This window comes from Pyrgilauda ruficollis, unplaced genomic scaffold (genome assembly GCF_017590135.1).
Source record: "Pyrgilauda ruficollis isolate IOZ18807 unplaced genomic scaffold, ASM1759013v1 scaffold12, whole genome shotgun sequence".
Lineage (NCBI taxonomy): Eukaryota > Metazoa > Chordata > Aves > Passeriformes > Passeridae > Pyrgilauda > Pyrgilauda ruficollis.
The window spans coordinates 18,019,299-18,043,302 of NW_024510321.1; the positions used below are offsets into that span (position 1 = coordinate 18,019,299).

At 35.8% G+C, this 24,004-nt stretch overlaps 1 protein-coding gene across 3 annotated transcripts in view; it reads right to left on the reverse strand.

Annotated features, from left to right (window-relative positions):
• Window positions 1–24,004, reverse strand: part of STAM (signal transducing adaptor molecule) — a 32,786-nt gene that overhangs the window by 8,432 nt on the left and 350 nt on the right. For all 3 annotated transcript variants that reach the window (XM_041487244.1, XM_041487234.1, XM_041487225.1), the window contains exons 2-10: window positions 13,610–13,694; window positions 7,024–7,099; window positions 6,841–6,936; window positions 6,164–6,310; window positions 5,802–5,892; window positions 4,615–4,807; window positions 4,151–4,245; window positions 2,832–2,920; window positions 1,186–1,273 (exon numbers count right to left, since the gene is read on the reverse strand). In XM_041487244.1, the coding sequence (XP_041343178.1) occupies window positions 1,186–1,273; window positions 2,832–2,920; window positions 4,151–4,245; window positions 4,615–4,807; window positions 5,802–5,892; window positions 6,164–6,310; window positions 6,841–6,936; window positions 7,024–7,099; window positions 13,610–13,694 (960 nt within the window). The remainder of the gene's footprint in view (window positions 1–1,185; window positions 1,274–2,831; window positions 2,921–4,150; window positions 4,246–4,614; window positions 4,808–5,801; window positions 5,893–6,163; window positions 6,311–6,840; window positions 6,937–7,023; window positions 7,100–13,609; window positions 13,695–24,004) is intronic.

Below are 24,004 nucleotides of genomic sequence, written 5' to 3' on the forward strand. Positions count from 1 at the left end.
TGAATCAAGGACTCAAAACTCATCTACAGCGAAATTTTCAGACCCTATGCCAAAACCAGTCGTTTACCAAAACCTAATTAAGTGTAGAGCAAGTAATCTTGAATTAGCATTGTAGAACTATATGTAGCCATAAGTTTGGCAAGTGCTGTTGCAGGTAGCTGGGAGTAATCATCTGACCACACTACTGCTTTCAAATTCTAGGAGCAGTCCCACAGTTCAATATAAAATTCAGCATTGCTTTAACAATCTCACAATGCATTTTGAAGCAACTCCTAAAGTAACTGTAAGCTGGTTGACCAGCATACCTTTAATTTCTCTGCCTCTGCCCTGGATCAAATACAGGCAATCTGCTTCTTAGATAACAGCCTCTATAGCTATATTTGGGACTTGAAAGAATAAAACCAGTCACGTTTCTTTTCACCTCTCTTTAGTTTCAGTGGAACTAGAATATGTGCAGACATGTTGCTGATGTGGGTTTCTAAAACAGGATTCATTTACAGACATGATGAACCAAATGGGTGTGGAAAGATGGGAGATATCTAAAAGTTTAGAAACCTATGCATTTTTTAATTATTAACTTCTAGATAGATGTAGAAACTGCCATTTTCTTAAAAAAGTCTGGTGTCATCTGAATTATCAGTTTAAGCCTATGTTGTGTCTTGTAATTGGGAAGTTTCCTTTCTTCCTTTTTCAAATTCCATTTTAAAAATTTTGGTCCATCTATCAGCCTAGGTAAAATGATCTATAATATCTCTATGAAGAAGCAGTCTAAACAATGACTCAAAGAGAAGATTAGTTTGTAGCACTCTATGAGTTATTTGTTAATATGCAACTCCTCCACAAATACACATGAAAGTGAAAAGCATGTGGGACACCCACAGATCTATTCTAACCTCCCTAGTATTTCTGCTTCCTCTCACGGAATCTTCCTGACACTCCTTTTGCTACTCATGCTGTGCTACCCTGTGAAGGAAAAAATGATGAATGAATATGACCAAATTAAGTATTTATGTGTCTTGAAGAGGGTAAATAGTTTGAGAAGATAATTACGGCTCAGGCACTTTTCTCAGGCATGCTTCTCACATGTACACGAAGCTGAAGTAGTTTCAGCTTAGTTTCAATTTGCATTGATACAGAAAATTACCAGTGAGGAAAACAACAACGAAAAAACTCATTTTCTGTTACCCTCAAGATGAAGCAGTTCTGGGAGGTCTGGCTGGTCATCAGATGGATCAGCACTTTGTAACATCTGCAAGAGTTGGTCCATTTTATCCTGAAACACAAATTGTATTATTAGGGCAAATGTGGCAGCAAGGGAATTAGCACTTTCAGGATAGTGAATTAAAGCCACTGTTCAGAACAGCCATTTTGATCTCTTGGCACTTGAGAATCAACTAGACTAACTTTAAGAAAATGCAAATTATACATGCTACTTTACATGAATGAAGATGCTTGAACAAGGAAATGCTAAATAAGAAAAAATAGTGGTAACAAGTGGAATGTCCTTTATTCCTAAAAGTCCTTCTGAACATGTATTGTCTTCTGAGCAGTTCCTATTTTTCCAGCCTAGATATTACATATGCAATACCACCACCTAGCGGGACTGGTGGATATATTTTGACAGAATACATTGAGAAAGTACTTCAAATTCACTGAAAAGCAATTTTAAGTGCATGAGGCCAGTTCAGTACAAGCCATGTCATTACCAATGTAATGAAGTGTTGTTTTAAGATAATGTTTGGAGGCATCTTAGGATTTACTTCAGAATAAGTTGAGCTTGAGTAAGGAGTTTAAGTGCAACCCTTTTATAATAAAAACATCAAAGGTTAAAAAACAAACAGGCATAAAGTCTTTGAAAAATATGTCTTGGACTGAAGTATATTGGTTAAAGTACCAAAAACATTACACTTAAATTATTTTTAATCATTTATTAATTATTATTGAGCACTATCAAATAAATAGCCTTTTTCACATTGAGTTATATAGGTTGTATGAAAGTAGAAAATCATGCTTTGTCCTCCTTAAACCATGGAAAGGTTGGGAAAAGTCAAATTAACTACTTCCTTAAAAGTTATACTGTGGCCAATTTAAAAACCAAAGACACTAAAACAAAAATCAACTCACAGACAACAAAAGCTGGAATGCACCTCAAGACAGGCTTCAGATAATCTATTTCAGCAGGCTACAAACTAGTATCTCCTGGGAAGAAGAGTTTTTGAGGTGGGACTTCAATAGGACTTCAGGAAGGCAGTAACTGATTTCTCATTTCAAAAAACAATGACAGAACCCAGGTTGAGGTAAAAAAAAAAAAAAGGGGGGGAAAACTTCCCGGACAGAATGTTCCTGGAAACCCTACAGGATCACTGTGGTGAGATTGTAAATATCTTCCTAAATATTAGTTACACAGGAACAGAATTTCAGAGTTTTCATGGACAGAAAGAGGGTAGACAGTGGTGGTTACACTGGAAATAAATCTAAGTGAGCAGTCAAGATGGGTATCTCTATGAAGTACTGAAGTACTTCAAGCAAAATCTGAAAGTAGATGTGCCACTCAGCACTAAGATTCTAGCTTGGAGGTAAACAGATGTACAACCCTCAAGTAGGGTCCTAAATGGAATGCAGCTCCAAAATCAGTTTCAGAAATTCCGAAGAAGTTCAAGACTCTTAAACAAAAGAGAATACTGAAAATGTTATTTATTATTTTAAAGAAAACGCTCTTTCCATGCTCTTTTTATCATACTTTTGAAGTATAAGATGAAAGGGTTAAACATGATATATTTAAATGTCCCAGCAGTGCATTTTATACCAATCAGTATTTTTGCCATGCTTACTTCATCAATATAAACTGGTTCTGGCTCAGGTTCTATTGTCTCTACTTGAACTTCATCACTGAACTGCACTGTTTTCTTCTCAGCTTTCACTGTAAGATAAACAGCCAAGTTTAATTTTATAAAAGAAAAAATAAACAATGACATAAATATTATATAAACTATAGTTTATCGGTTCCTTGCATTTGAAATCTCTACGGTGAAAATTTTAAAAATTAGTATTTTATTGACATTTGAAAGCCACAGACCTAAATAATTTTCTTATCTGTAAATCACATTGTAAAAAAATAGATCAGTTCACACAAGCTCAGCAGAAATATGATTTAGCAAGTAAATGGCTATATCATCGTCTCCCTACAAACAACATATATTAAAAGGTCATCAGGATAAAAGACTTGGAAAGAGTGATTGGAAACAATAGGGCTAGCAAGTCAAGTTTAAGATAAAATTGATAAAACAATCTATGACAAACTGAGCCTTCTTTTCTCCAAAGCAAAGCCTACAGCTGAAAGGTCTCATGTTTCTCTATTCCTTCATCACCAAATCCTATATGCAAAGGATCTCATTCCTCTGTAGTGGAGACTAGCATAAAAAAGCTCTATATTTAGCAAAAAAGCCAAATATGACTCTTATTAGATAGTCTTAGCATAGCACAAATTACTTGTAGAGCATGTATTTCTGCTGACCTGCTCATACTTCTAACACCCTCAAACTGAGATCACAGAAGATTAATCTTACAAACCCATGAGATTTACAGAAATCAGCTCTAGAATCTTGAAGTCTTACCTAATATTTAATATTTTATTAAATATTTAAAGCAGATTGGATGGATCTAAACAAGCTGCATGCAGAAAATCCCTCTGTCCGCTATGCACATGTACATATCTACAGTAGTTGGGTTTCTTGAACAATTTGAACACTGGTAGTCTGTCTCCAAGTCCTATCTGCCATGAGGCCTTCAGTTTCATCTCAGTTAGACATGCACCATTGCAACTGGACAAAAAAGTAATTTGGAAAAAAAGCTGCTGTTGCCCATGTTTATTTAGGTGTTAATGGAGTGATTTCATGAGTCTTAAAAAACCTCCTGACAAAGGCAGCAGCAGACAGCAGCATTTTTCAGCAGGTTCATGATTAAAATAAAATAGTAAAGCAAATTATTTTGCAAAGACAGTTTGGGCAACTTATGATAGCATAGCAAGGGCTCCTCAGTTTTAATCCAATTATCACAATAATTTTCAACTTGACTCCAGCATAAGGGAAAGGAAATCACCCATGAGCCATGGCAGAGTTAAACATATATACAGAAATGTAAAATTACTTACTCATTTCAGGCTCAGCAGAAAGGTCAGCTGTTACAAAATTAGATGGAAATAATCCTATACCCTGATGAGTTTCACCTTTCCACCAATTTGGATCACTAAAGATTAAAAAAAAAAAAAAGTAAAGCCCTCATACATCAGAAATCCCATACTTACATGGAACTTTCTTAGGAATTGCACAGTAAAGGCTTTTATATCACTAGCACATAAATATAACTTGCATATATGCAGAAATCCTTACACAGGAATTTTTATGTAAATACATTTACTTGTAAAAAATTAAGAAGATAACAAAATAAAGTATTAATACAAAAAATTAAGTATTAATAAAAATACAAAACAAAATATTGATACAAAAAATTCCCATTCATTGTATTTCAGGGTATGCTTCTACATAGAAGATATAATTATTTCGAGTTAATTTTTACAGTTTAACATAATTCTAGTAGGTTTTCTATATAACTTACCTGTCATCAAGTATAGTTATAAGTTCTCCAGCTTTAAAAGTTAGTTCATTATCTTCAGCAGCCTCAAAATCGTAGATTGCACGAACCTTTCGGCCCTCATGTTTGTGGTTTGTTAAAAGGCTTGAGGTGCTTGGATACAAACTGGAAAGTGTTGTTTGCTGTTGCCTTTGTTCTTTTAGTGACAGCTCAATAGCTACAAAAGAAGAGTTACTCAGATGAAAATTCCCTATAAAAATGGGTTGATTGATATGAAAATTTAATTCTGTGAAAACTTTTAGTATAGTTCTATTCCTGTTGCATTTTAATGACTTTATGTCTTTCTCTTAGAATTAATGGTAAATAACAAAGAGAGCAGAATTCTGCCTATGGATTTACTGAGCCTTCCAACATGGACAGGATGAATAAATAGCATTTAAGAACAAAGAGAATAACTCCACAAAGTTATCCAATTTTTATTATGATATTATTGTTACAACCTTAAACTGATGTAAAATATTTACATTCTTATTTTACATCTTACACCATGTTGAACTTTTCCAGATTGCTTGAAACATTAAAAAGATACATCTGTTCCAGTGCACACTGGTTCTCTGTTAGAGAGAAGCTCTTAGCCTGGATTCACAGAATCAGATTTACACAGATTGGCTGAGATTGGAAGGCCCCTCTGCAAGTCATCTGGTCCAATCCCCTGTTCATGAAGGGTCACTACAACTGACTGCCAATGACAATTTGTTCATGTCTCCAAGAATAAAGATACCATGACATCCCTGGGAAACCTGTGCTAGTGCTTGTTCCCCTTCACAGTAAATTCCCTCCTTAATTCATAATTAACAAAATTATTTTTGCTTAAACAAGCAAAAATTTCCCCCTTTCTTTATTTTCCTCCCTATCATTCCTTGAATAATTTCACATTTCTGGGTCATTTTCAATGAAGCCTGACTGAGCAGAGAAGTTTCACTCATTAAACTCAGCTCAAGTTTGCAGAAAAAAATGGATCATATTGAAGAAGGGGCAGCGTGAACACAAAATTATGAAACTCATGCAGATATGCTTTTGAGACACAGACCACTTTAAAAGTAGACTTTGGTGGGTTGACTATTGAAGAAACCATTAGTAACACATACAGATTGGCTACTGTTCATTTAAATAAATCAATACGCATCATGTCAGCAAATAAATGCACTCACCTTTAGCTAAATCCTCCTCTTCCTTTTTGGTGGCTACTGTACCAGGATCTTTGGCAACTAGAGCTGGACTTGCTTTTGCCTGTTCAGCAGCCTAGCCAAAAATAAAAGATGCAAAAATGAATCCAACAAAAAATTGACAGTGCATTAAGTTCACCATTTTGCTGTGTATTCATCTGCCACATAAAAATCTAAAATAATTTAGAGCATTTCACTCCACAAAGAAAAGTTTTATTAAGACAAGGTAGCTTTCATTTTGTTTGCCAAACATTTTAAAATTCAAGACTACAAACTGTAAGATACAGAGCTGAGGATAAAAAGGATTTGTGACACACTTTGAGAACAAACACAAAAATCCAATATACCTGTGAACCAATAGCTGGGAAAGTAACTCCTTGCTCCTTAAGGTTTTTTATCATAGCGGATATTAAACTAAGCTGTGGGTCATTCTTGAATTCATCAGTCCATTCCACCATAAGGGCTTTCAGCTTTTCACAAACTTTTGGATGACCCTGCATGGACAGTAGAAACTAGTTAACTAATGTAAGAATCTGACCTTAATTTCAAATAAATGCATGTTACTGTCAATATAAAACATACAGATACCTTACTTTGTAGTAAAGTTTAGCACTCAGTCTTTATTAGAATAGTAAAATAAATAAAGGCAGAATAATACATCAGCATTTTGTTTGTGCCAGTACAATATGTGATTAATAAAATAAGATTACATAGAACCCCCGTTCTATCTCCATTTCATCATATTTGTATTTAATGTTTTACTGATGTTATTTAAAGTGAAAATATAGTAACTTATTTATAAATTAACACGCCACACCTCCCCCAGACAGAATACCTTTGTTAACTAGTAAGAAGTGGCATTCAGGAAGTTCTGAGAGCCACAGTTTTTACCGTAATCTTCTCTCCTTCCCCTCCCCACTCTTTCCAGTCCTCTAGAAGTAGATTCCATTCCACTTCAGATTACCTCAACTCTCTATCTAATTTCACTTACAGGTGAAGTGTAAAAGTCAATGTAATACATTACCTTATTCAACACATTGCTTACTTCACTGGCAAAATCTCTTGAACAGACTTCTAAATGAAAGATTTTGCCACAGTTTGATACACATGCTCCTAGAAGCTAATGAAAGAAAGATTAAAACTTAGAAATTTTTTTGCAATATAACTTTTAAGGAAAAAAAAATGAACTACGTTTAAAAGAACCTACTGTTAATGCTTGCATAGCGACGTGCGGATCTTTATGGTTCACTCTCTTCATAATAGAGCGGAGGCAGTCTTTAGGCCTAAAAAACACAAGATAGCTTTAAAAATATGGAATGGAATGAACATTCCCCATTGCACACATGACAATGCTGACAACATACAGATAGCAAGATCTCCTGAACACCACAAGTAAATTATTTAGTAGCTTATAATTTAAAATAAGAACATTTAAAAATAAGTTAAACACCATAAACAGTTATAGCCATTTCTATCTAGGACTATAGACTAGGATGTAGGACTATATCTTTAGGATGTATCTCTCTTAATTATCAAAATCTCTCAGTAATTTATATTATTTCTTGTTCTTATTTTTAGAGCGAATTACTGTAAATACTCCAGAAATGCATAAAATTCCTTACAATTAGAGAACTGGAATTCTCTGCAGTCCATGCACATACTCCTCTATATTTCAAATATATATGCAAGAACGCTTCCTTACATACTGATTTACCAACACCCTTTTGCTACTTTTGACTTATCATCATATTCCTCAGAGTCTCTTTTAATCTACAGAATAACATTTATAAAGAAGGCATGTAATGAACCAATAATTTCTAAAAAAACATCTGTTAGACAATCTACATCAAAATTTCAAAACAATTAAATACCTATGTTGTGGTAGATAGAAACAACATGAAAAGCAACTTCAACAAAGAATTTGAAAGGGGACTTCAGAAAGTTTAGCATGTTAAAATCTATGTGACTTTCTGATACTTTGTTCCATCTATAAAGTAGGAGAAAGCTGAGCCAGGCTGAGGTAGGAATTATCAAGGGCATACAATCATTATCTGTTGAACAGCCCTGGAAAGATAACCCTGGAAGAGGGTAAGTAGAGAAGGAGGAAAAGAGAAGGTAAATCTTAACTAAGAGATTTTACACACTTACAGAGTGTACACATTTATAGCATGGTTGTCTTTGGAAGCACAAGTATTTTTCTGTTGAACTGATATTCAAAAACTAACATGTAACTCAGGTATAAGTTACACTACTGCTTGGCTATACTATATTTGGCAGTGTCTACATTTTACAGAAATGTCCACCTCATATTTAGTGGCACTAATTATAGAAAGTGCTGTCATGCAGCACAAGTACATATCATTCAGTGTATACCTTCATATACCAATTATCACAGATGAAGGCTTTAAGGCAAGTACTGCTTTTTATCTATTAATTATCCAAGACTTCTCATATGTTCACTTTAATTGAGAAAGAATACAGACTAAAATTGTTAGAAATAACTGCTTTCTTTAACCATTAGTTTATGATAGGATTAGCAATGTGATATGATTGCAAGCTCAAAAAAGTGCTTGCCCATTGTGAAGCCAGTATTTATAAAGGCAGGGTGCAGGATCAAGAGCTTAGCAAATCAAGAACAGGATCATTCGCCTATGATGTTTTTTACAAAGGAATCCAAAGTCTTATTAAAAGTAACAAGAAAGCCTCAAAGCCAAATGATCATCCACATATCTCAAGCAAAATCTACTTGTTCATATATTTAAAAGAAATGATCAATACTTGAGTGTTAAATGTTTTTAAGTACTCAAATGTTTAAAATAAGAAATCTTTTGATTACATGTAGATAAAGAAAATAATCCAGGTGTACCAATCTTTAGTCACACAGAGTAAGAAAACCTATTCTAGACAGGCCTGTAATTATTATTTTTACTTCTAATTAATTCATCATACAATTTAGTGTGTAAATTATGAGAAGCACTATGCAGAAACCAGAGGGAAGCATGCACTCTGTGAGTGTAGAATTCTATCTACTTATTAGGCATCTCTCCAAATTGTACTATATAAATATTCGGCCACAGCTCCACTCCAATGATGCTATGATCATAATTTCAGAGGCATCACAATGAGTAGTAATAACAAATAAGTAGGGTGAAAATATGGCAAGATACAATAGAAGCTATGTATCATATGTGGCATCATATGGTATCATAAACAAACTCATATAGAAAATACTCACAATGAATTTTAGGTTTCGTTTTAGAAAGTAGAAAAAAAAAATCTGATTGTATTTTATTTAACAAGGGCACAATTAGCAGCATTGCAATCTAAAGTACTATTCTGCACAAAACATTTCAGATATGTTCAGGAATTTATTGTTTATTTACAGTCTAAGGTAACTCAGTGGGACTCAGCTTTCCTTCTTGCTTCTTCAGAAACAGACTGGTCACAAAGCTTCCTGGTCAGCCTGCTAGACATACACTGCAATTACAATGTAAAATGCTACCGAGATTGCGTAATGTGAGGGGGGAAAAAATGGAAGACACATCGGAAAACTATCAAGTAAGCAATTTTGCTGTTCTCTCTTGCATGAACAGGCACAAAAACAATGAAAGAAGAAACAGCTAACCAGAACACTGACTTGCTGAGAGAGTGATTAATCCTACAGGAATCAAGACAAAGTTAGGCAAGCAGCAATATGGACAAACCATTTCCCAATGACAATTTTCCAATACCCATGCCAACAGAGAGTGCTGCAATGAACATTTCTATTTTCTCAACCCTTGATGTGCCTCTCAGCCACTGACTCCATTTTTTTCAGCCATCTTTTTTTTTTATTGAGTAACTTTTCCAGAAAAAACCTGAAGTTGTGAAAGTTGCAATGTAGACTGATACGTCTCATGAAATAAACAGTACAAGTGTCTCAAAGCCAAATGCAAACCCAACTGGAGTTAGGAACTGACTAGCACTGAAATGACTGAAAAAGTGGGGCCATCTTTGCTAAAATACACCATACTTGTTCATTAATTTTCCTTTTATTCTGTTTAATGAATCATTCAAATTTTTTAATGTTATTTTATTCTGAGATGATAAACTATAGATTCAGTTTTGTAAGCATTTTCATTGCAGAAAAGCAACACTATGCAAAAATTAATGCTTTTCCTGTAGTCAGATTTAAAATGCCAGTCAAATATACAATCATAGAACATCCCAAGCTGGAAGAGACCCCTAAAGACCACTGAAGTCCAACTCATGACCCTGCAAAGGACAGCGTGAACAATCACTACTTGTGATTAAAATTTTAAAAATTTTTAAAATAAACAAGTCTTCAAGAATGCTGTACAAAACCAGGAGACAGAAAGGATTGCCTCTAACAGTAAAACTTTTGTTTTAATCATATTTTTATGCTGAAAAGGCAATATGTTCATTGAGCTAATATTGGCAAAAAACAGGATGCAAACAATGTGATGTGCAACTGCTGAGTTGTATGACTTCCTAATGGAAATTCAGAGATTAAACAAAGTATTGTCTCATCATTAGACAAATTTTAGATCACCTATGAACCTGATATGAGAAACATGCAGAAAATGTTAATTCTATACTACATAGAGTGGTATTTAATATAAGCTATTGTAAACAAGTCATATTGTTTAAAATATTGACATATTTTCTGTCTTTCCTGTGTTTTCTATAAAAATGCTAACAGCAACTCTGATTTTGAAATTCATAAAAAACAGAGAAAATAGTGAAAGAGAGGGACTCAGTGGAATTCTACCTTGCTAAAAATCTGTTCTAGCTCTTTGGATTAAAGGAAGCAAGATAACATTTTCAGCAATTTGCAATTCTTGGTATGGAAAGTATAACAACATAAAAAATAACAGTAGCAATTATGTTATGGAACTGTAACTAATTTATCTTATGAGAAAATGCAACACCTTTGTAGCGTAACAGGTTTCCAACAATTAATCAGGATACCAACAAGTTTGCAGACAATGTGCTGTACCAGAAGCGCTACTTAATGAATAAGTGTTTTTTAGGCTGCTGTGGCTTCAGGTGTAAGGCAATCCACATCTAGAATGCTGCAGGATGCAATGGAGCTTACAGACTAGTACAAAGAAAATCCACAAAGGAGAGATTTTTGCAATCTAAACTTCTGCCAAGAACTGTAACAAACAGCTTGTACTGGAGCAGAATTGGTTAAAAGATTAAAGCCGATCCGAGCTAAGAAGACTTGCATCCTTGTCAGAGGAACTTAGACTGCAGGAGAATTTCAAACAGCTAAGCATATCTCACTTAAACTTCTTAATGGGAAACATTGTCTTGCTTTACCTTGCTATTGTACAACATAATCCATTAAAAACAAAGAAAACCCACTCTCAGCAAGTTTTAACAGAATCTGAATTTAAGCAGTCTGCTGGCAGCCTATTACAAGCAGGATAAATATTACAAAGGTTAAAGTCCCACTTTTCTAAAACAATTTTATTAAGAAAAAGATTAAAATACAAACACGCAGAAGAAAAAGACCAAAACCAACACAAACAAACCTTAGAAATCCTAAGAGGAATTTAGCTGCACATTACCAGAAGATCTCTTGATTTATCTGTACTGCTGTCTCTTGCAGCTACACACATTAGAGCACTGTTCAGACTATGTTGCTGTGAGAGTAAATTTCATCTGTGGAAAGGCTTTCAGTGATCAAATAGAATACTGAAACATTCAATAATATAGCTACTGTTACAAGTTTGGCATCAACATGCTCAAGGAATAGAAATGCAGTTTTACATATAGAGACTAATAGGAAACATTATTAACAACTTGCCAGCTGTTATCTTAACCATAGTTATACACAACAGCACAGAAGATTATTAATTATTAACTAACTATTAATTATTAATTAATAATTATAAACAACTTGCCAGCTGTTATCTTAACCATAGTTATACACAACAGCACAGAAGTCTCAATATGCCGTGCTATTTTTATATACTCCTCCAGAGACCATCTCTAATCCCAAGGAATAAGCTTATTTGCAAACCAGTCCTTGGGAACAAAAGTCCCAGGTGGGACTTTGCTGTCTGGCATCTCATACTGATTCTGGCAGTTCTACAAGGCAATCAAAGTCATTCTCAGAGAAGCCTTCCACAGCATCAGTGACAAAACTTTCTTCTGGAGTTTATTCCATTCCTAAATTTTTACAAGAAATGCTTCAAGAAGGTATATTTAATACTAGTCCTAATACTACACTGACTGAAAGCACTATAAATATTCTGAAATTATGTCTTTAAACTGTATTTTTAGTTGCTAGTTCAAATTATACTTTATCTTTTCTTGTCCAAGAAGGAAGTTCATGCATAAATTCTATGAAAGAGCTCAGTAAATAATCAAAAATGGAAACATTAACAGCCCATGTTAAGATGTGTTTAATTTAGTATCACATCTCCAAAATGTACATTTTTCAAGCCCTGCTGACAGAGAATAGCTTCTAAAAACAAGAAGAAGAAACACAAAGCCTTATTGTTTTCTGTAACAAAGACATTGGCAGTCTGATGGTGAGAGCAATGGAGGGCAGCAGATGTTTTATACCTTGGTTTTAGGAAATTTTTGACATACAGCTGAAGCCCTTGTAGTGTCCTTATCACACAGCTGGATAAAGGTGGGTAGAAACAGGTCTCCTAGGCTCAAAGAGTTGTCACTTGTAGTGCAAATTCCAGCTAGCAGGCAGTATCCTTCAGGGATTTCTGCTTGAAGCAACAGTGCTCACCGTAACTTACTGACCAGAGCAAGCTGAAGGGGAACTATCAGTACACTAGAGTCCATGGCTAATGTTCAGAGGGACCTGGACAGGCTGGAGAAATGGGCAGACTGGAAGTCCAATAAGAACAAGGATAAGTTATTGCGTTTTAAATGAAGAAAGGAGCTGACCACATGGACAAGGTCAGGAAAGTGAGCCTTTCTCTCGATTCTGTACTTGTAAGATTCCATCTGGAGCATTTTGTCCACTTTGGGGCTCCCCAGTGCAAGAAGGCTATTTACCTAAGTCCAATAGATAGCTGCCAGGATGATCAGGGAGGGTCACATACAAGGAAAAGATGGGAGAGGTGCTTTCATGTTGAGAGCTTTGTAACAAGCTGGCTCCTGGATAAGGGCCACAACCAATTACTCAGCGTATACACTGAAGATGCAGCCAGATTCTTTCTTAGAGCTGCACAGTCACAGGACAAGATACAACAGACAAGTTAGAACAGTAAAAATTGCAAACAGATTGCAGAATTATTTTTTATTTCCTTACTTAGTAAGTAGAACTAGTTAAATACTGAAACACAGTGTTGCCCACAGAAGTTGCAGAACCTTTGACCTTGGAGGCATTCAAGACTCGACACGGTCCTGAGCAACTTGATCTAATTAGACCTGTTTGAAGCTGGGGGGGGTTGGACTAGATGACCTCTGGAGGTCACTTCCAACTTAGATTATGATTCTGTAAGAAAAATGCCTCATGAAGCCTCCTGGGTTTACAGGATACTGCTAAAACATATCAATTTATCTGTTACACTGGCGAAAAGCTGCTGTACACAAGTCCTAATTTTAACGCATCAGCCAGTATATCCAAAGTAAGGATTGCAAAATATTTCAGCAGAAACCCCCATACATTTTCCTTTTACTTGTAATTAATTTAAATTAAATTCAGCTGTTGCAGAAGTTTATAAAAGATAACAAAAAATTCATTCCTCTCACCTGGGTATGAGACTGAAATAACAGAATTAAAAATATTTGGGGAGGAAATTCCTGAAGTTACTTACCCTGTGCGTGACTGTCCAACTTTATCACAGATGTCTAAGATGAGGCCCCAGTCCTCTGCAGTGTTCATCTCACTGGTTGCTTTCTCTGATAAATAAAGTATAAGTAAATCAAAATACAAATTTAAAAAAATATTTTTAATTGTCAATGAAGATGTTGACGTATATTACCTCTTTGTATATTTCTAAATGTATGAAAAATCCCTATACTTAATAAAAATCATATATTAACATTGTTGTATCTAATTATTTTTAATTTTCTAATGTTCATTTGTGACTATTAATTTTAATTAATAGAAAAACATATTTTAGGGTTGTTTAACCACATCATAAAGGTGCACACAAAACATGACACAAGCAGTATAGCTATCAACAGATTTTTTTTTCCATTTGAACTATAAAGTTTAATAGGATAAGAATACCCAAAGCACTGGTTCACTGTTTGCAGAGTCAGATACAACTGAATTTATCACCTTCCCAGACACTAAAGTGCTGTGTCTTGCATTTCCTTTCATGTATTATATTTCAACAAGAAGGATTTAAAAAGTCATCATAATCACTAAACTTCTATATTCCCATTCTTACTTCTGCTTTGGATTATATATTTCACTGTTTCTTTTCAGCTATAAAGACTGCTAAACCTTAAAGTTACTCTCAAAGAAGCCCTTGCGACTCTTCCTTCCAAATTTTTTTAATAGGACAAGAGTCCCCGGTGAAGACTAAAGAAACAGAGAGAGGAGGTAGAGAAGAAATAGGTTCAATGTTAGAAGAAAAAATAGACTCCCTCCCTATTTGTCCCCCACAAAAGCTTAGTTACACTAAGGATAACAATAAATAAAAGAATTAAAGGAAACTGGGCCTTACACTGCAGCTCAATAGAAGATTATCTAAACACTGATACATCAGCTCAGGACTGGAGAGCATAAAGGAATGCACATGCATTTTTAATTACTAACCAAACAGTAGGAGAATAGGCATAGAATAATACAAAATCTTGGTTTCCATCCCTGCTCTTCATCTAATGTTTACAGCTTCGTCTACAAAACACAAAATACGCCTCAGCTGTAAATACTATCCTTCAGGGAATGTCTCGGACTACTTAGTTTTATGAAAGGAACCAAAGATTTCCCATAAAAAACCTCTCTGCCAGAAAAGATTCATTATCTAGATTAGCACTGGCAAAACTGCAAAGACAAAGACAAAGCAAAACATCTAATCTCCAAAAATTGCAAGGATTATTCATATCAAAATTGATGGCTTTTCTTATGAATGAGCTTCTATGTTCTACAAATGGATGTAGGTTACAGTTAATTAGTTTCTTAATTCAGAAAAAAAATGCAGAAAAGCAAAACTCTATGGTTATGTGCTCCCAAAGTAATTCTGAGGAAAAATTCAACACTGACATATATGCAACTGAAATGATAACACATCAGCTGTACTGTCTGATGCAAGGAAAACAGCAAAAAAGTACAGGGAAATCCTAAATGAAAGTTAGTTACAGTTCTGTATGTTCTCTCAGATAAAGCAGAGGAACATTACCTCTTCCCTCTAAACCCTATCAGAAAACTTGTTTGGTTAGAAAAAGCATTCATAATCAACAGAAATATAAAAAATTATGGGTAGACACCATGCTAACATCTAGTACTAAGATATACCAGCTGATCAACCAACCACTTCATTTTCCTTTCAGTCTGCTCTTGTTCCAATTCATGCTTATGACTAACAATCATAGAAATTTGTGATTTTCAGGTAAGACACTTGAACTCAATGCCTTGCATGAACCATCACAGACCAAGGCAGTGTTCTGAAATTGCAGTCTATGCACACAGCAGCTGTTCTGCTCCAAAGACAGCCTCAACTCTGCAGCACCAGAGCTGCTTTTTTGAAACACAGAGCCCGAGTTTCCTACACTGCGTTCCTCAGACTGAAAGCAGCTGATAAGCACAGTGCACAGACCCACAAAACAGACCACATGGAGGCATTTACTTCCAGGACTCCACTGCTTCAGTTCGTTGCCTGCTCTACCGGAGCTGGACCAGCTCCAGTCAAAGAGTGCCTGCACAGTTCTCTCCACAGCCTTAAGTTCCTGCCAGGCTCTGAGCTCGCACAAGGAGCTCACAAACCCAGACTGGTCACTCATGCCTAATGCTGCATTTCAATTGGCACACCCTTTAGCAGAGAGATGAGCAATCCAATGGAACTGAAACCTTGGTCTTTTCCATTGTTCTACATAACAGACAGTTGTCTGTATTTTTGACAACAATTAATCCTTCTTCCCTCACAATGTCAGCAAAGAGAAATGACATAGCAATCACTTATGTCTTCTACAAACCAAGAAGTAAACTAATGCTTGTTTAGTGTTTTAATATAACAGCAAACTGTGTATTACACTAATTTAAATACCATGGCTAAAACTACAAATAAGTAGCTTGATAGCGATTGATGAAATCCCTGATCCATTTAACCACACCGATTATAGCCTTTATTTTAATTCTCAATGAGAACATTTTGCAAATCTACCCATGAGTACAATTACAAGTTTTTTGCTATGACCACATTCTTCCTTGGCAGTCAAAGTTAGTCCTATAGAAAAAGTGCCATTTGCTTGTAATGCCTTCCCCTAGGATATTTCCTCCACCAACAAACACTAGATAGTTTCTTAGTAAATTTCAGCCTGAAACCAAGTTTCACTGTATACTTTCAGTCTTCTGTAATAACAATCATCCAATAAATCAATCAAAAAAAAACCAATAAAATTAATGGTAAGAGAAGAGAAAAAAATTGCCTAAGTTCTACTTAAATTCTGTCTCAAAACAAGGGAAGTTAAAAATTAAGAACATAATGAGAATGTTAGCAGCACACTGTCTGAGCTAACTGAAAGGCCACAAAAAAGGCCTTTTACTAATGCTATGCCAAACACAAAGGAAACAGGACTACAACACAGCTCTCTTCCACGAAGCTGCACCACTCAAATTCAAGGCATTGTTTTCAGAACACAAGCAAGACCTACAATTGAACATAGCAATTTTAAGCAGTGCAAGACTGTACAATCTTATGTTGCATCAGGTTAATTTGCAGCAATTAATAGTTATTATTAATCCTAATTACTATTAATAGTAGTTAGTAAAATAGTAGTTTTACATTTTTAACTGGTTTTTTGCTTGGTTTTTCTTCTTTTTTTCATTACTTGTCTTTACCTCTAACCTTTATTTTTTCAGGAGTTATTGAATGTTTTTTTTTACCAGTAATTCCATAAAGACACACACACATACTCGTAAGAGCCATACTAGGAAAACAATAATTTGATCAATGGGTTCTTTGGTCAAAAACAATGATTGGGCACAATATAAGAATACCTTTGTAGATTACTTCAACAATTTATTTAGTTCCTAAAACAAACACAAAAGAGACAAAAAACTTATATAATTTTTTGGCCACTTTGCACGATGCAGACTTTGGAATCACTACGTCTTGCTCTTTATACTTCTGCATTCAGAACACTAGCCATACCGGGCCAGACCAGTTCCATCTTGCCAAACATTCAGTCTCTAACACATATATTATACCTAAACCAGACACCTAGAAAAACATAAAAGAGAACAAGGTAGGCATTAATTGTACTTCCCTACAAACACACCTTTCAGTGACCAATAGTTTGCATCTTCGTAACTCCTGAGTCAGAATTGGTGCTCCAACCACACAAACATTGTCATAAATCACACATAGAACAAATAAAGCATTCTGAAGCAAAATGCACCTGGTTTGATGGAAATCTCAGCTGTGTTTGTATCTTTAGCTTCTCAATAATTTGTAGAATAAAATGTCCTTTTAATAAAGCACTACATGCTGAAATCATTCTTCTAGACATATATTGTATCCTTTTTCATGGCACTGAATAGCACCTGGCTTCTAAGGAAAACATCATTCCTCATTACAAATGACATAGACTCTCACTGAAATACTGTACCTAAAATCCAGAAGAACAGAGTTATACTGATTGAATGAGAAACCAGGCCAAAAGGATCTAAATATATGAGTTTAATTACTTATGCATTGGTTGAAAGTACACAGGCTATTGCACAGGCTCTTTTGGGATACCTAAATCACCCTGCCTCTCCTTGTGTCATAAGGTTCATTAAGTGTGTGGAGGCCTCATTTCCCTCTAATTTACACAAACCTGAATACTTGGAGCATTGATAAAATTCTGTTTGTTCCTCTGGTTTTGTGCATTATTTATCAATTAGAAGCAAAGTAAAAAATATTTGCACTGTGATTCTATTTGAAGTTCCCTATTACATACAAAACACAATTGCAGTTGATTATTTTAGGACAGAAGAAAAAAAAGCAAAACCCCTTTCTCAGAAGAAAAAATAAAAATTTCCTAAAATACATGCCTGTCCTAAAGGAAATTTATCATCAGACTTACAAAGTACTATTAGACAGAAGAAAGGTAGTGCATGCTGAAAAAAATCCATTGCCAGATTTAGTGGTTGATGCTTTAGGTGCTGGTAAAAGGAATATAAATATTGCTGCAGATTTGCCATGGAAATATGTGCTAGTCACTAAATTTCTCTGCCTTAGTTCTGCATCTTAACAATAGCATTTTACTGCCTTATCTGAAATCTGCAAGAGTAAATACGCTCATGACTGTTTGGATACTGCAGTGAACCACATGATGCATTTCTTACGGCAGAAAACTTAGTCACTATCCATTGCTAACATCATTTTCAGAGGGAGTTCTTGGCAGGCTTGAGCTTTCCAAGCTTCAGTTTTTACTGACATTTATTTTGAAAGAAAAACCCCAGTCTAAGAACTGAGCTCTTTTTCTGCAACAAAGTCTCAAAGATATTAATACTAGTAGAATTTCAATAAAAAACAAATCTAGATCAAAATACCTTCAAATCTAACACTTAAAATGTACATTATTTGAAGCAGTTAAAACAAGCAGCAGTAAAAACTGTGAGAAAATTCTACCAACATAAGATTTTCAACCATCCTACTTATTATTTGCTATTACTCTATACTTGGATGTAACATCATTTTCACAGTTGGACACCATTAAAATGAAATAGTGAAGTTGTAACTTCAATTACAAAGAGACAAATGGCTACAGAAAGTCTTCAAAAGAATAGCTAAAGAAAGTCTTCAACTCACAGACTCATACAACCACTTTCTACCATGATAAAAAATCGCCAAAAATCTCTTATGTCATTGTAACTAACACAGACTTAATGAAAAACTCATCACTCCCCTAAGCCTTTTCTCCTCTTCTGCTCAAAGTTTTCTTTCCTTCACATGGCTAAATAAAGAATTTCCCCTTCCCTATGAAATTGCAAACACTAAAATTCCAAAGCAATATAGTTTAATCACCCTTAAAGACTGAAAGACTGCAAATTTTTCTTTCTTTTTGCAGGCACTTGCTGAGAACTTTGGATTACATGCCATTCCACATCACCGAAATTAAAGGCATTTAAGTTTTGCTCTCTTTGTCTGTCAAATAAAAAGAACAAATACACTTGTTGGTCCATTCTACAGAAGGCACCACTTGAATATTAACCACTTTGCATTTGACTAACATGTTCAGAACTGCACAAGAAGAATATGTCCAACCAGATTCGATTTAGACAAGATTGAAAATACTCCTGAAAGGCAATGACTCCATAGAGAGAAACTTGAATTCCATGTACTGTTATAATACTGTTAATAACTTTGATAAAGTTATTAACCAACTTCTGCAGTTTAACTGTACATGTGCAGTGTTCCCAAGCCCTTCTGGGAGCAATTGTAGGTGTCCTGTGAAAGCCCTGCAGCTGATCCTAGGCAAAGCAAGCAGCAGTGACTGAGGCCACCTCAGCCCATTCCTTCAGAAAACTGTGTAGGATCTCACCGTGCTTACAGTGGCCCAGCAAAAATGAACATCACTCAGCTCAATGAACTGAGCAGAATGAAGACAAAAGGATTTACAACCTGGTTAAAAAAGGCTGAAATAGTAAGACTAGCTGAGGAAAAATAATTTAGATGTTCGATCTCTCACACAAACCGTAACAGAACACAAATCCACAAATCACATAAATCCACCGAACTCACACTACCTTTTACCCAGAAATATTACAACACAACAGGAAGGTGAGCACATTCGAGATACATCAGAAGGATGAATAGTCTGTAAACAAGGTGTATCACAGACATGTCACATTAACAAAAGGTGCCAGCATATATTTGCAGAAGCCCTCAAGCCCAGCCACAGTATAAGAAGCATTTCAGAAGATCACCAAGAAACTTAATTTTCCTCATCAGGTATGCAATGTTATTTTTATCAGTTAGAGGAACAGATTTTACATGCTGAAGATCTACTTTGATTCTTCTAAATTTTAGTATTATAATACACACTGTCACAGCTGAAAGGAGAAGCACTTAAGTGACAGTTCTTCCCTGGGAGGAAAGAAAGAATTACCAGAAAAGTACAGTCTTTCACTATGGAACATACTATGTTGGCTTCAAAGTGGCCAGCTGAACTGACAGCCTGCTAATTGATAGTGGAAAAGATTTTTTTCTTTGTTGGCTGATACACTGAAGGTGTACTCCACTTAGTCTTATCCTGTCAGCATTGCCATTTTTCACTGAGGACCTACCACCAAAGGTATCTTTAAGTAAGAAGTTCCTGTTTTTCATAAATATTTATATAATACCGAAAAGGGGGGTTGCTATAGCTCCTTTTCCACACATTTTCTACTCAGTCTCCCTGTTAGCTCACAGTTAATGTCCTTTGTAAAACAAAGCTGAGAAAAACAGTAGACCAACTCAGGCAAAAAAGTGCCAGTCTCATGACAAGCTGAACCAATCCTTGAAATTCATCTTTCTTTGCAGCCAGATGTTAACTCACAGTTTGCAGTCTCCATAATGATCTGGGGTCAAGAAACTCATCTATGACAATTTTCCTTCTTTTAGCAAACCTGGCTCAACAAAATAGTTCAGCTCAGAGAGACATGTAATTGGATATTTTGAAAATGTTGACTAAGCAAGGGGATAAATCTAAAGAACAATGAGCTTTAAATAGCATGAGGATTTTATTTCAAGAAATTGCACCACGGGAATCATGGTCAAATCATTTCTTGCATTCTAAGGGCATCAAACTGTAGACTGATCATATGTAATTCAAGCATATCAATAAGTATTTGAAGAGTCGATAGGATAAAATTATCAACAACTGCTAGTTAATAAAACAAGTCACATCAAGTTCTACTATCTTACTAAACCACCTGCTTAATTTCCTATTACTGTAAATAACAAGCCCGAATTTCTTCTCAATCCTGTGCTGCCTCAAACCATCAGAGTAAGAACCAGAGTAACATTCAGAGCAAATGCAAATACCTTCATCCTTTACTGTGTGTGAGGAAAAAAGTAAAACAACCCAACCCCCTCCATATTTTTTAACACCTTCTCCTAATATGTCATGTGATTTTTGACATCTTATACCAGAACCTGAGTTACAGATTTTATTCTTGAGAAAATATCTAAATGACACTTGAGAACTGCTTTAGCAGTAAGTTCTTCATCAAACCTAGCCTAAGCACCACTACATTACTAATAAGCCTATCATGACAGATTAGTAGACAGTCTTTTGGTTATTAAAGAAAATTTCACCATTATTTTACCTGAGTCAAACTTACAGATAAATCTGTATTTCTCAGGAACAATTCACTGGGAATAATGTTATGATTAGGATTGAGAAATACAGCAGAAACAGAAAACCTACAAACCTAATAAGAACACTTTTAATCCTAACCCCTTAAATGGAAAATCAGAGTTTCTTAATTATACTCTTAAGAGGCCCAGTTCTTGATGATTTTTTTCTTTTTTTAAATTCCATTATTATGTTCCTTACTTGAGCACATTATCAAAGGTTCCCCACCTTGATTGTGAAAACTTGTGTCACCACTGATTAGCATCCCTTCCTGCTGAAACATTCCTAAATATGGTAAAAAAGAAACTTCAGAAAATGAAAAGTATTTGGGCTTCTTCCAGAGATTTGGACTCTTGAGGATGACAATGGTTAACCTTATCTGAGCATTCTTTAATATAATTAATTTAATAGCAGTCTTAAACAACATTCTTTAGCCAACTACGCCTGATAAAAACTGGTGTACAATGTTGGTACAAATGGTAAACTATCATGGATGACCAGGTTCCACTGCAGCAGCATGCTAACGGACTAGCCAAATGCTGCTAGCTGGTCAGACAAACTGAAAAATTTGTCCTGAATGTAAGACATACTTATGCTCCTCAAAATGATGGAAAACAATTTACTTCCAGGTATATTCTCTGCAATCTATTACCCTAAATGGTTCCAAGATAACTTCCAACTACTCCACAGTACTGATCAGCTGTTCAGTGGACAAGAATGCACAGCTATTGCAATACTATCAACTACACCAGTGTCCAAATTCATATGAAATTAAGAATAGCTGCTGACTGCCTTTCTACTTCAAGAAACTGATTTTAAAAAGAAAACTTTCTTGCTGGATAAGAATAAAAACAGAGCACTCAACTTTTACTCACAGAAAACAAATGAAAAATAGCACTATGGCTTGACAACTTTTGGAAGTTTCCTGAGAACATGAGAGCTTACTCCACAGCTGATGCTATCTTATGAAGCCTGCCAAAAAATTCATCCAGATAATAGCAAATTCCCAAAGGGCTCAGAGAAGAAGAGCCCAGGGACACTTTCCGGGAGACTTCATCATTTCCATCTCCCTGGCACAAATCCAGTTAAGTGATGGATAAAGGCAGCAGGCTACTGAAAGTAGGCTGTCACCAACTAACAGCCTGCTGGTCCTTCAGCCTCCCTCAGGACACCATGAAAGGGGCCAAAAGGAAGAGGCTGTTTACCAGTGAAAATCAGCTCATTGCCCACTATCTGCTTTTCCAAGAATGATTTGGTACTGAGTGGTTATTTCTATCTCCTCATACAGTTTACAGACTAACACTTTTGAAAATTCTTCACTGTTGATCATATTAGGCAAGCACAGCAGGTAGGGGGTTGGCATCCTCTGCATCTAGAAAAGAGCAAGTGAGCCACTGAAGTAACTGATGGGTGCTGCTGCCCTGCCTTGAGACTCGCGGTGCTGAGGAGCACATCCAGTGAACTGAGCTTTAGAGACAAAACCTTCAAGAAGTCTGAGCTTCCCTGCCAGCCACAGGCATTAGGAAGAAAAAAAGGGAACACCTGCCAGAACCTGAGCCTATCACTTTTTAATCTTATTACTTCAAATAATTCTCTATTAGTCCATGGAAAACTGACAAGCAGTACAGTCTCTTCCTCACTTTCAGCTGTCAAATTACACTAGAAGACAGCATAACAACTAAGAAGAATTATTTACTACTTTGCAAAATAAGTCAGTCAAGTTTGTTACCAACAAAATCGTTAACTGAAGCACTGTCTTCAGCTTAAAAGTGTTAACAGTTCAAAATGAGAAGACCGAGCTATGTCTTATTTTGATGCAATAGACTGAGAATTTCTGATAACATACATACAGACTTTATGTCTCAGTACTTTGTTTATGCACTAATCCTTTCTCCTGAAAGGCTACATACTTTTCAAACGATTTTGACTTGGTCTTTCTTGGAAGAGATGGAAGAATTGACTTGGAGCCTAAACGTCTGAAGTTTGATAAACATTAAGAAACAATGTATCTGTAGTTGAAAGTTACAACTGGTTAATACTATCAAAGAAATTAGTTTCAAGAGACTTGTACAATGTTACACTTCTGTAAGAAAATAACCAAAGGGTGTACTTATCCACATAGGACAAAAATTCCCTTTATATTACGGGATTCCCCAGACAAAGCCTGTATGGCTCAAAGCGAAAGAGATGTCAGCAGCAGGTCGAAAACAAACCATATTACACAATCTCAAATAAAACACACAAAACTAATTATTAACTGTCTATATGTTATCTTCAGTTTCGACACATCAGGATTAAGTACAATTTTTGTCAAGTAAAAGCAAGATATTTCCTCTCCGTCTAGTCTGGCCTTGGAACAAGCAAGGTGGGTAAAACACCTGAGCTCAGCACGTCAAGCTTGAAAGGAAAAGAGAAAGCTCCCACAGGAACCCCCTGTAAAGAACTAAATACAAAACGCTTTAATGATTTTCTCATGCCTGTCTGTGAAGCAACTGTAGATGGTGCTTTTTACTGTTCATCCTTTCAAAAACACTCCAGCGGACCTTTCGCACTACTTGTTTTGCCGTGCTGCAGCGTTACTCGGGCTGAGCAGGCCAGCTCGTCTCCCACGAGCATCCCCGCGCTCGCCCCCGCGGTCCCCAAGGCCAGAAGGGCCCCGGCGCTGTCCCCGCCGCCCCCGCCGGGACGCGGCCCCGGCCCGGCCCAGCCCGGCC